This window comes from Thamnophis elegans, chromosome 12 (genome assembly GCF_009769535.1).
Source record: "Thamnophis elegans isolate rThaEle1 chromosome 12, rThaEle1.pri, whole genome shotgun sequence".
Classification (NCBI taxonomy): domain Eukaryota; kingdom Metazoa; phylum Chordata; class Lepidosauria; order Squamata; family Colubridae; genus Thamnophis; species Thamnophis elegans.
This window is the reverse complement of record NC_045552.1, coordinates 9,792,054-9,802,881: the sequence shown is the minus strand read 5'-3', so window position 1 is coordinate 9,802,881 and position 10,828 is coordinate 9,792,054. Positions and strand designations below refer to the sequence as shown.

Genomic DNA, 10,828 nt, shown 5'->3' with positions numbered 1-10,828 from the left:
ACTGCTCATGCATTGATTTGATATATTTGTAAAAAATAAAAAAATGGAAAACTTGAAAAAAAAAGACTTTTATTAAACCAATTTTTTTTAAAAAAATCAGCACGTAGAAAGTGATATATTTTAAAAAAAACAAGTAATAGGAAACATAAAAGTAATAACAATGAATAAATAACTAGCAGAGATTTTTCAGCTTTTCCACGATTTATATTCCAGCCTCTGTTATAAGATAGACGCCCGGACCAACAGTCTTAAAAAAAAAAAAAAAAAAGCTCATAAACTTTCACCTTTCCTGGTATTTGAAAGTTGTGTTTTTTTCCTTTTGGGCAGTACCTGGGCGAGTTCACTTTTCCTTGGGAAGGGGGGGGCAGAGAAAGACTTCGCAAAGTTTTCCTTCACTCTCTCCTCCCCCCCTTTTCCCAAATAGTTTGGCTCCTTAATGCATTCAAAGGACGCCTTGAGGCTTAACCATCGTCCCGAGGGGGGGGGAGAGGAGTGTAGAAAGAAAGACACGAAGTCTGACCTTTGTTCTTTTTTTTCTCTCTCTCTCTCTCGTCATTATTCAGCTCGCCCTTAAAAAAGTGAAGACGAGGTCAAGAAACGAGTGAGTCAGTTCCCGCCCCCTAAAAAAGGGGAATACTTTCCCCGTGAGTAAGCCTCGGCGGGAGGCTCCCCGCTTCCCTGAAGGAGTTGGTACTTTCCGTTCATTGGGCGAGGTTGCCTCTTGCGAGGGCAGCAGCACCTGTGGATCGCGCGGACCGAGACGCGGGCAGCCTCGGAGGCGAAGCAGAGCGGAGCGGGTGGCGGAGTCCCGACTGGAGAGCTTCCCCCGAGGGCGAAGCGGGCTTGGAAACGGACGCGTCTGGGAGCAACTTATACCCCCAGCCCTCCTTCCCGGCTCGAAGTCCGTACAGAGGTTGGGGAAATGGAGACCCGGAGGACGCGTCGACTGGTCGCCGCGCTGCCCCTGTTGTGGTTCTTGGGCACCGCTTGGATTTTAGGTGAGCGAGAGAGAGAAGAACGGGGATGGGTGGGTGGTGGGGAAAAGTTCCCGCTCGCTCCCCGACGACGTGACCCCTCCGCCCTCATTGCCCCTCCGCCCGCCTCTGAAGGGGAGACTCCTCGGGGACCACTTCTTTAGGGCGCAGAGGAGGGGAGACTCGGGAGCTGATTGGGCGATCGCCAAGCGCCCCTCCGCCAATCGCCTTTCCCCGCGGCTTCTCCCGCGCGGACTTCGCCTGGGGGGGGGAAACCCCAAAGGGTCTTTGCTTTCTTTGCCAGCCTTCTCACCCCCCCCCCCCCTTCCTCCTTCCCCTATTATCTTCGGCGGTGAGATCTTGCTCGGATCCCCGGGGCGATTTTTCTGGAGAGTCGCCTGAAACAGCGCTTTTCTGGATAAAGCAGATCCGCACCTGTTGACATGCAACCTGCTGAATCGGGATTCTGAATGATCCCACTTTTCTACTGTTGCACTTCCCAAGGGGGAGGTCGTATACAGGTAGTCCTCGACTTAACAACAGCCCCGTTTAGTGACCGTTCAAAGTTCCAACGGCCCTGGGGGGGAAAGTGACTGTTTTACAGAGTTACTGACCTTTGTGGCATTCCTCGGGATCATGTGATCGAAATTCAAATGGTCTGCAACTGGTTGATAGTTATGAACGTTTGTTGCTGTGTCCCAGGGTCATGTGATCACTTTTTGGGATCTTCTGACCAGGGAACTCAATTTGGGTAGCCAGACTCACTTAAGGGGACTGCAATGATTTCACTTCACAGCTGCAGCAAGGAAGTTCGTAAAACGGGGCAAAACTCACAACAAATGTCTCACTTAGCCACAGAAATTTGGGGATCCATTGTGGTCGTAAGTCAAGGACTGCCTGTACACGAAAAGAGGGCTTTTTTTTACCCCCCCCCCCCAGTTTTTTAAAAAATCCGCATTTAAAATGAACTTGGTTAAAAGCGATGGAGGATCGCGCGTTGGTTGGTGCAAATGCAACTTTTGGGATTGTTAATGGACGTGGCTAAGGGAATGTGGGTACAGTGAATTGTTGGGTGTTCTGGTGTTGTGATGGTGCGGTCGTACAAAGGCAGTAATGGGGCTTGGTGTGGAGACCTAGATCTGCAGCTGGTGTTTTTGTGGATGTGCATTTGCACATTCACACCTCCATTGTGGTTTTGTTGTTGTTAGATTGATAATCCTCCTTTCCATATATAGTGCTTCCTCCAGTCTGTCTCTTAACAACAACTCTGCAAAATATGTTGCGCACACAGTGGGTTTCTGGGGTTGAGAGTGGACTTCAGTCTGGGTTTCTGCTACTGGTAATAAAATGTTTTCTTTCCACCTCTCCCTGAGCCCTTCTTTTCCGACTAACGCTAGCTTCCTTTTCACAAGGAAAATATCCTTGGCTCTTCTGGGCTCAAGGTTTCTTAGCATATACTATTTACCTGGCTCATAGCCCAAAGAAAGGAGGAAAATGCCTCCCCCCCCCTTCCTTTTGCATTTCCTGTTCGTCATTTGCCTTTGTCTTGCCTGCTGGAAGGAACAAAGAATAGACCCTCCAGGGAAAGGAAATGGGGTGATTTGAAGAAGCCATGACTTTCCCCCCTCCCTTGTGCACGCTTATCCCAGTGATGGAAAATTAAATGTTTTCCAACTCATGTAGGGACAGAAAGTATAGCTGTGAGGTTTTCCAGATAGAGCCAAAGATACAGCTTTTCTGCCGTATCCAGTGTTTTGGGGGGTATTTGCACAAGCCCCGAGGCTACCATAAGAGTTTAGTCGGGTATGTCTACAGCAGGGGTGTCAAACTCAAGGGCTGGATCTGGCACTCAGGGTGCTTAGATCTGGCCTGTGGAGCCACCCTGGAAACAGGGAAGGACCGGCCTGTGGTGCCTCTGCCAGCGAAAACGGAGCTCGGGAGGGCCGTGTGTGGCTCTCAGAGGCTCCGTTTTCAGCCGCAACAACCTCCTGCAGCCGTCTGCCAGAGAGAATGGAGCCCCAGGCTTTATTTTTTTCTGGTAGAGGGCTGCAGGAGGCCGTTGGGGCTGAAACGGAACCTGGGCGGGCCAAGTGATACCAAGCTGGCCATGCCTACCCTTGCCACACACCCTGCCCCCCCCACCCCAGGTCAAACACAACCCTGATGTGGCCCTCAGTGAAATTGAGTTTGACATCCCTGCTCTACTGGTAAGAACCTTAAAAAGCATTTGAAATGCAAGATTTGAAGCCAAAGCAATTCCTTTATTATTACATTGTTCAGGTTGTTTTTTCACATCTCATGTGATCAATACATGGCAGGGCGTGTGGTGTTTGGCATATTATCATTTTCCTGCAAGGTAAAACGTACAATCCGTGGAAGGGAAGGAGAGTTAGCCAGCTCCTAGCTTGTCACCCTCTGTAAAGGAGGGAATGTTTCAGGAAGAATCAAGGAACTTTTGGTTTCTGTCGCAAGATCAATTGTGTATTTGTTTGAAGCCTGTAAGGTGTGCCTTATTAGACTTTCCTTCCTGGAAGGCTGATGACTGATCCAGACTGGAGCTGATTGTCACAAACACACACACACACACACACACATCGAAACTGCAGGTCCTTTGTGGGAGGAAACTGATCTTGGTACCATCCCCCTTTCAGGCTGGAATGAAACCACAAAAACAAATGAAACCAGTGGGAAGACTACGACTAAAAGATACACAGGGTGTTAGACTAGCTTTGTCAGAACAAAACTTAGAAAGTAGAAAAGTGAAAAGGCTTTTCTTTTTGGACAATTGGGGGTTTGGGGGGGGGGAAACTGATGTAAAAATGAAATGAATTACTGTATATACTCGAGTATAAGCCTAGTTTTTCAGCCCACTTTTTGGGCTGAAAAAAGCCGCCTCGGCTTATACTCGAGTCAGTGAAAAATGTGCCCGAAATGGAGGAGAAAAAGGGGCGGGGCCATGCCGCTGGGTGACGCTCGTGAATGGCCCGGCGCCCCTGTGAGTTTCCCCTCCCTCTGTGTCAGTTTGCCGCGCAGCGCGCACCGCACCATCCCCCCTCCTCACGTTCTAATGTAATGCAGGGCTGTCTTACGATTCCCCTTCCTCCCCCTCCTGCCGCTCTGCAACGATGTCCCACCTCCTCCTTGTTATGGCAAGCAGCCACATAGCGATGTCCCACCTCCTCTGGTACAGTGATCCAATGATAGGAATCACTGTGCCGTGTGTCATAGGAGGCGGGACATCGCTCCCGCGGCTGCACGGGACATCATCATCATAGCGGGACATCAGCATCATGAGGTGAGTGAAGTATTTCATTGAATACACCGCTAGTTTACTGTTTTTCTTTGAAATAAATATTCAAAAACATTATTGGTATCTATTTTTATTTTTGAAATTTACCGGTAGCTGCTGCATTTCCCACCCTAGGCTTATACTCGAGTCAATAACTTTTCCAGTTTTTTGTGGTAAAATTAGGTGCCTCGGCTTATATTCGGGTCGGCCTATACTCGAGTATATACGGTATTTTGCCAAGGTGGAAAATCCCTTGTAAAATTGGCTGGTAAATACAGTCAGAGCTCTTTCCAGAGGCTTTTGATCTTTTGAAGGCTATTCCCCAAAAAGGAATGGAGGCGCGGCTGTCTTGTCTTTTTAGGCACCCAATAAATTTACTCTTCCAAGCGTTTTCAGTGAAGATTGATGCATTTTGGAGAGTTTATAGCAGCCTGTCATCTCTTGCGACATTGCTTTGATTTTTGTTGGGTTTATACAACCCACCAAACCAAATCCAAAGAAACTACTTGATGGTTTTGCAACTATTCAACCATAACAGAGTTTGTTTGAGTTCAAAAGTAGAATGTGGTGTGAACATTGCGATTAGTCACTTATACGTCATATCTCTCTGCATTGTATATATTTTATGGAAAACCCTGAACTTTATACAGTGAAGCCTGACTTATTCACACAGGATACAGGGGGTGTATACCCTGTATAGCTTAAGGGTTGAGCCAGGCTTTGTGTAGATGAGGGAAGAAGTTTCAGAAATTTTGAACAATGAGATATATGCCATAAAAAGTATTGTTTCCCGGTATTTCTCTGTTTAAAAACCCCAGCCCTCTGAAAAAAGAAATAAAGGACCCCCAAACTTGATTCTTTCTGTTCTCGGTAGGGCTCTAGAAGGCACAGAACAGATATTGATAACTGGTACTTTTCACACTTTGCCTTAGAACCTGGGACTCAGCGCCCAATGGATGGTGCGGGGAGAGGGGAACCAGGCCATGCGAGCACACATATATACACAGCTCAACCTATGTTAGTGGCGGGCACACAACTCATCTCAGGCAAGTGGATCTGCGTGCACATGTACACACATGCCAGGCCACCACTCACGTAAGTTGAGCTGCATGTGCACATGTGCGTGCTGGCCCGCTGCTTGTGTAGCCCGGTTGCGAATAGGCTACAATCCGGTAGTGGGCTGCCACCCAGGGGTTGGGGATCCCTGCCTTAGAATGTACCAGACTTGGACGAGGAGCTGACGTCGCAATGATACGTCGTGCTCCGAGATCGCAGTCAATACTTTTGCTGCTGGATGGTTCTTTTGGACCTAAACTGTCCCGAAGAGACGGTGACAGGGAAGAGTATGTCTTGCTCATCTCAGGGACATCGCGAAGTCCCTGATTCATCCAAGAGAATCTCTTTTTGCCAGCGACAGATGCGCAGCCATAAGCTGCTGAAGTTGGGATAGCTCCGGAACGGGAGGAAAGCAGAAAGAGAAGTGTGTCCATCTGGTGAGGAAATGTTATTGTTATAAAAGAGACTGCCCCCCAAAAATCAGAGCTAAGTTAAACTTGCAAGGAAAAGAAAAATAAGCGGCAAAATTAAGCTATATTGGACAGTGTGTTATCCTTTTTTTGGGGGGGTGGGAACGGAAGTTTCGCAAGTATTTCCTACTTTTTAAAGTGAAAGTATTGGTTTTTCTTCTATTTCTTTTTTTTACCTTTGGATTAAATCTTTTTCTTTATTTTTATAATATTGGTTTGGAGGGGTTTTTGCTGCTTATTTTGTTTCTTTTAAGCCTGGAATATAAAGAAGATATAAAAGGAATATAAAGAGGATAGTAACATCAGAGGGAAAAGAAGTTACACTGCCACTTGGAGGTTGGAGGCTGAGTCCTGGATATATTGCTCTCTCTTTTTTTCTCTTTGATCAGAATGTACCAGACTTATATACTTAAATTAATACCGGACAGACATTTCTTAAGCTAGAATTTTTTGTTGCCCGTTTTGTAAGACTGGGCGAAAAAGTTATTTCTCTGTCATCTCTAAATAGTAGCAGATTCCTGAGTGAATAAAAGAAACGAAGATCTTGGTAAACTGTTCACCTGTTTGCCTTTTATAAGAAAGAATTTCTAAGAATCAACCAGATGGGCATCCTGGAAAGTAGATTTTTTTGGGAATATCGTGCAGTAGATGCATCTTTGCAGTTTAGATCCCTGAACATTTATGTTCAGGACTTGTAACGAATAGTACCTTAAATTGCTGGGGAGGATGGTAGATGCAACTTGGTTCTGAACATTGAAGTGTTATAAACAAAACAAGGGAATCTTCTTTTTTCCTCTTTGTTCTCCTTAAGCTTGATTTAGATGAGTTGATGGGTAAGTGTAGGTTCCAGATGGTTGCAGACTGAAGTTCTTGAAATAAGGCTCTTGACAGGCCCGAGGAAACTGTGCTGAGAAGATAAGCCAGCTCTGGCTTTTCTTGTCATGTAATAATTGGAAAGAAGGAATGCTGTAAAAAGAAAGTGAATTAGCATTTAAAGATGTTGCTTTTACTCACTGTTCCCTTCTATCTGCTCCAATCTACAGATTCTGCCATTGCAATGCAGGTCACTGTGCCGAATCCTTTCAACGTAGCCATCCTGTTTCAAGGTGTGACTCTACAGTGCAACTATCAGACTACAGCAACTCAGCCTGTTATTGTCACGTGGAAATACAAATCTTACTGCCGAAGCCGCTTAGCTGATGCTTTTAACCCCGGCAGCCAGGAGACCCAGCTCAACAACCAGCTACAGACGAACAATCCGGGATACAACCCTTACGTGGAATGTCAAGACAATTCCAGGACCGTGCGAGTTGTGGCCACTAAGCAAGGCAACGCAGTCACCTTGGGGGACTTCTATCAGGGCCGGCGTATTAGTATCACAAATGGTATGTACAGAACACCAAAATACTAGCTCACAGTCTTATCACATAGTCATTGTTGTTTGGTGAAGACAGAGAGCATAAACAAGAATGCCAGGTGGTGGCAGATTTAGGAAAGTTGTTGTTTTTAAATACTCCGCTAGTATTGCAGGTAGGTGAGTGAGCACAGTTCTGTAAGCTGTGTCCGTGTTTACCAATCCCAGCCGAAGTTAAAGTCATCTTCGCCTACAAGAAGGGTGTGTAGAAAGACATGCTTTGGGAAATGGGTGCATTGCTGTAATTTGCCTTATGTTAAGGTAAAAGGTAAAGGTTCCCCTTGCACATATGTGCTAGTCGTTCCTGACTCTAGGGGGCGGTGCTCATCTCTGTTTCAGAGCCAAAGAGCCAGCGCCATCCGAAGACGTCTCTGTGGTCATGTGGCTGGCATGACTAAACGCTGAAGGCGCCCGGAACGCTGTTCCCTTCCTACCAAAGGTGGTTCCTATTTTTCTACTTGCATTTTTAGGTGCTTTCGAACTGCTAGGTTGGCAGAAGCTAGGACAAGTAATGGGAGCTCACTGCGTTATGTTGCACTAGGGATTTGAACCGCTGAACCGCCGACCTTTCTGATCGACAAGCTCAGCATCTCACTGAACCACCGTGTCCCTTGCTCTGTAGCTATAAGGCTTATTTTTTTGTAGCATGACCCCAGAATTCTGGCTTATTGTGACATGTAAGCAGTCAGTGTTATTGGCTGTGTTGTGTTATGATCCTTGTTTTCTTACTCTGATTGTTAGCAAGCAATGAATCTGTTTTCCTAATGGTGGTATATAGCTTTCCTCCCCATTTCCAAGTGGATATCATGATATTTGCTTCTTTTTGCTATTTTAAGCACTAAGGTTTCAAGAATTAACTACAGGATTTTTGCTGAAAAAAATACATAAATGCATTCCTGGGGGTTTGAACTGAGGTTGCCCTTGAATTCAGAACAATGAAATTGAATTAAATGAAGAGTAAAAGTATTAAAAATTCTACATTGAAATAACTCCTGCTACGCTAAAATAAATCAAGTAAAACTTGCTTTATCAATAATAGGCATTCAGTTGATTGGTCCAATTTTCTGTTGGGGATATAAACTTTTGTTATTTTATTACTTTTAATACTTTTCAGGTTTTTTTTTAAAAAAAGGTTCAAGCTAGATTGCAATATCCAGCGGAATATGAAAAATTAAGGACATTTGAACTTAGTCTCTGAGTGGTAGATCAGAAGGTGTAGATCCTGTCTCTAGGCTACATTGGGAAGTGATGCCTACACCCTGATTTCTACAAAAAGGCAATTGTAAATCTTTGCAGCCAGGAAAATTACATTACAAAATGACATGAAGGAGTCTTTGAAAAATAAAAAAGCTGTAAATCCCTTCAGCCCAGAATAGAAAGATGGCAAAATACCAGAATTTTGTTTGTGTTCCCTTTTAAAGAACAAAGAAAGTTAGGTGTGGCCAGATTCCATAACTTCCCCATGTTTCTTTTGGAGAAGAATAAATTTACATGTATTGGAATGCAAGGAGCAATTTTCAACAGAGAAACCTTGCTTTCCCTCTAAAGTATAATAACCATTATGCACATTTTTCAGAAAAAATGTATTTCTAAATAAGTGGAGAGAAAATGTTTAGTTTCAGCGTACATAGCCTTGAGCTATAGATCTTTGTCTAACATGTAGTTTCCACAGCAAGACTGACTGGGGAATTCTGGGTGTTGAAGTCCACACATTTTAAAGTTGCTGAGCAATACCTTATATTCCATGAGAAGATAATTTGGTAATCTCCAGATGTTTTGCACCAGTTATCAGGTCAGCAATAGAGTATTGTTCTTCATAGAGGAACTAAAGAGCCTCTTGATGCAGGTGAAGAAGGAGAGTGAAAAAGTTGGCTTGAAACTCAACATTAAGAAAGATCATGGCATTCAACCCTCTAATTCCTGGCAAATAGATGGGGAAGAAATTGAGGTAGTGACAGACTTTATTTTCCTGGGCTCCAAGATCCTTGCAGATGGGGACTACAGCCAAGAAATGAAAAGACACTTGCTCCTGGGGAGGAAAGCTATGGCAAATATAGACAGCATACCAAAAAGCAGAGACATCACCATGCCAACAAAAGTGCGTATAATCAAGGCTATGTTTTTCCCAGTTGCAATGCATGGCTGTGAAGGAAGGCTGAGCACCAAAGAATTGAGGCCTTTGAACTATGGTGCTGGAGAAGACTCCTGCGAGTCCCTTGGACTGCAAGGCAATCCAACCGGTCAGTCCTAGAGGAGGCTGGATGGAGTCACTGAAGCAATTGGCGTGAGCTTAAATGGACTCTAGAAGATGGTAGAGGACAGGAAGGTCTGGAAGAACGTTGTCCATGGCATCGCGATGGGTCGGACATGACTTTGCAACTAACTAACTAACTAACTAACTAACTAACTAACTAACTAACTACAACAACAACAACACTGTTCTTGTTATTCAATCTATTAATCTGTATGTCAGGCCTGCATTTATATTCCTTTTAGAATTTTGGCCTGCCACACTTTCTCTTATTTCATTATGCTGTTTCTTTAAGTATAGTCAATGGGAGGGGGGATTAGAAGGAGTAGGATTTTGGAATGTATTGTTTTTCATTCTTTGCTAGAAGCCAAGGTCATCCTTTGTCTCTGCACTTTCACACCTGACCGGAAGAAGCTGGGCATGGACGCCAGCGTGGAAGAAGGAGATTGGACCATGTGATGGATTGTGGGTGTGGGGACAAGATCATGAATTTTTAACTGGGTGGGATTCTGATGTAACTTCCAGAGTTGGGATCCCACAGCTATGTGCCAACATGCCTGCTTTATTAAATTGGGACTTTAAGCATAGTTTTGCCTTCGATTCTGATTTGATTCTACATGGTATTTGGAACCCTGACACTGTAGTCTTAAAAATGTTGCAGTTCCAAAATATATGGAACGACTTATTGGTTAACAAATGGGGGCTTGTGCTATAAATATTTCAGTTTCCTACAGCTGGAACTAAACTTAGGTACTTTCTCGTAATCCTTTTGCAATTTTCTCTTGTGTGTTGTGTGTCAGAAAAACCACTGCGGGAGTCTGAATATTACTTCATTTTTAATGTGGGTGTTGTTTTTCATAACTTATAGCAAGGACCTGAAGGGAAGTTGAAAACAAGAATGAGCAATACTGATGAATTTAGCAGGTCAAAAGTCCATGGCAATACCTCCAAAGCCTGTGATAACCTGTTCTAAAACAAGCACCTATGGTCAGTTTTAGAAATGCTGCATGTTTTTTCTCTCATTTACTGCATGACCCCTGTCCCCAAAATCCTAGTGTAATCAACGGGAGCTTTTCTTTCAAGTTCTAGCAAGATTAGACTCTGTACTACCATGGTTCCATTTGGATGTTTTCTATTTTTGTTGTACAGGGGTATTTGTTAATTTTGTTGTCGATTCTCCCTGTTTATATTCTTTTTCTAACTCTTGTAAGAACAGATTCCACCGTGCACAACAAGTCTAGGGTGCATGTCATATTCATATTTTAAAAGCAGCTATCTTATAATATGTAGTATATGTTTCTTTGCTGCTGACATTCATGCTGTCAGGCAGGCATGGTGGTTTCCTTATTAGAAGTTATTCACCCAGCATTAATC

At 44.3% G+C, this 10,828-nt stretch overlaps 1 protein-coding gene across 3 annotated transcripts in view; it reads left to right on the top strand.

The window, feature by feature from the left end:
- The first annotated feature begins 346 nt into the window (after positions 1-346).
- Positions 347-10,828, top strand: part of LSR (lipolysis stimulated lipoprotein receptor) — a 32,502-nt gene continuing 22,020 nt past the window's right edge. The window contains exons 1-2 of one of the 3 annotated variants that reach the window (XM_032227548.1): positions 347-998; positions 6,833-7,174. In XM_032227548.1, coding sequence (XP_032083439.1) covers positions 923-998; positions 6,833-7,174 — 418 coding nt within the window. In that variant the 5' untranslated portion in view covers positions 347-922. The remainder of the gene's footprint in view (positions 999-6,832; positions 7,175-10,828) is intronic. The other 2 variants (XM_032227546.1, XM_032227547.1) reach the window with 2 other exon arrangements.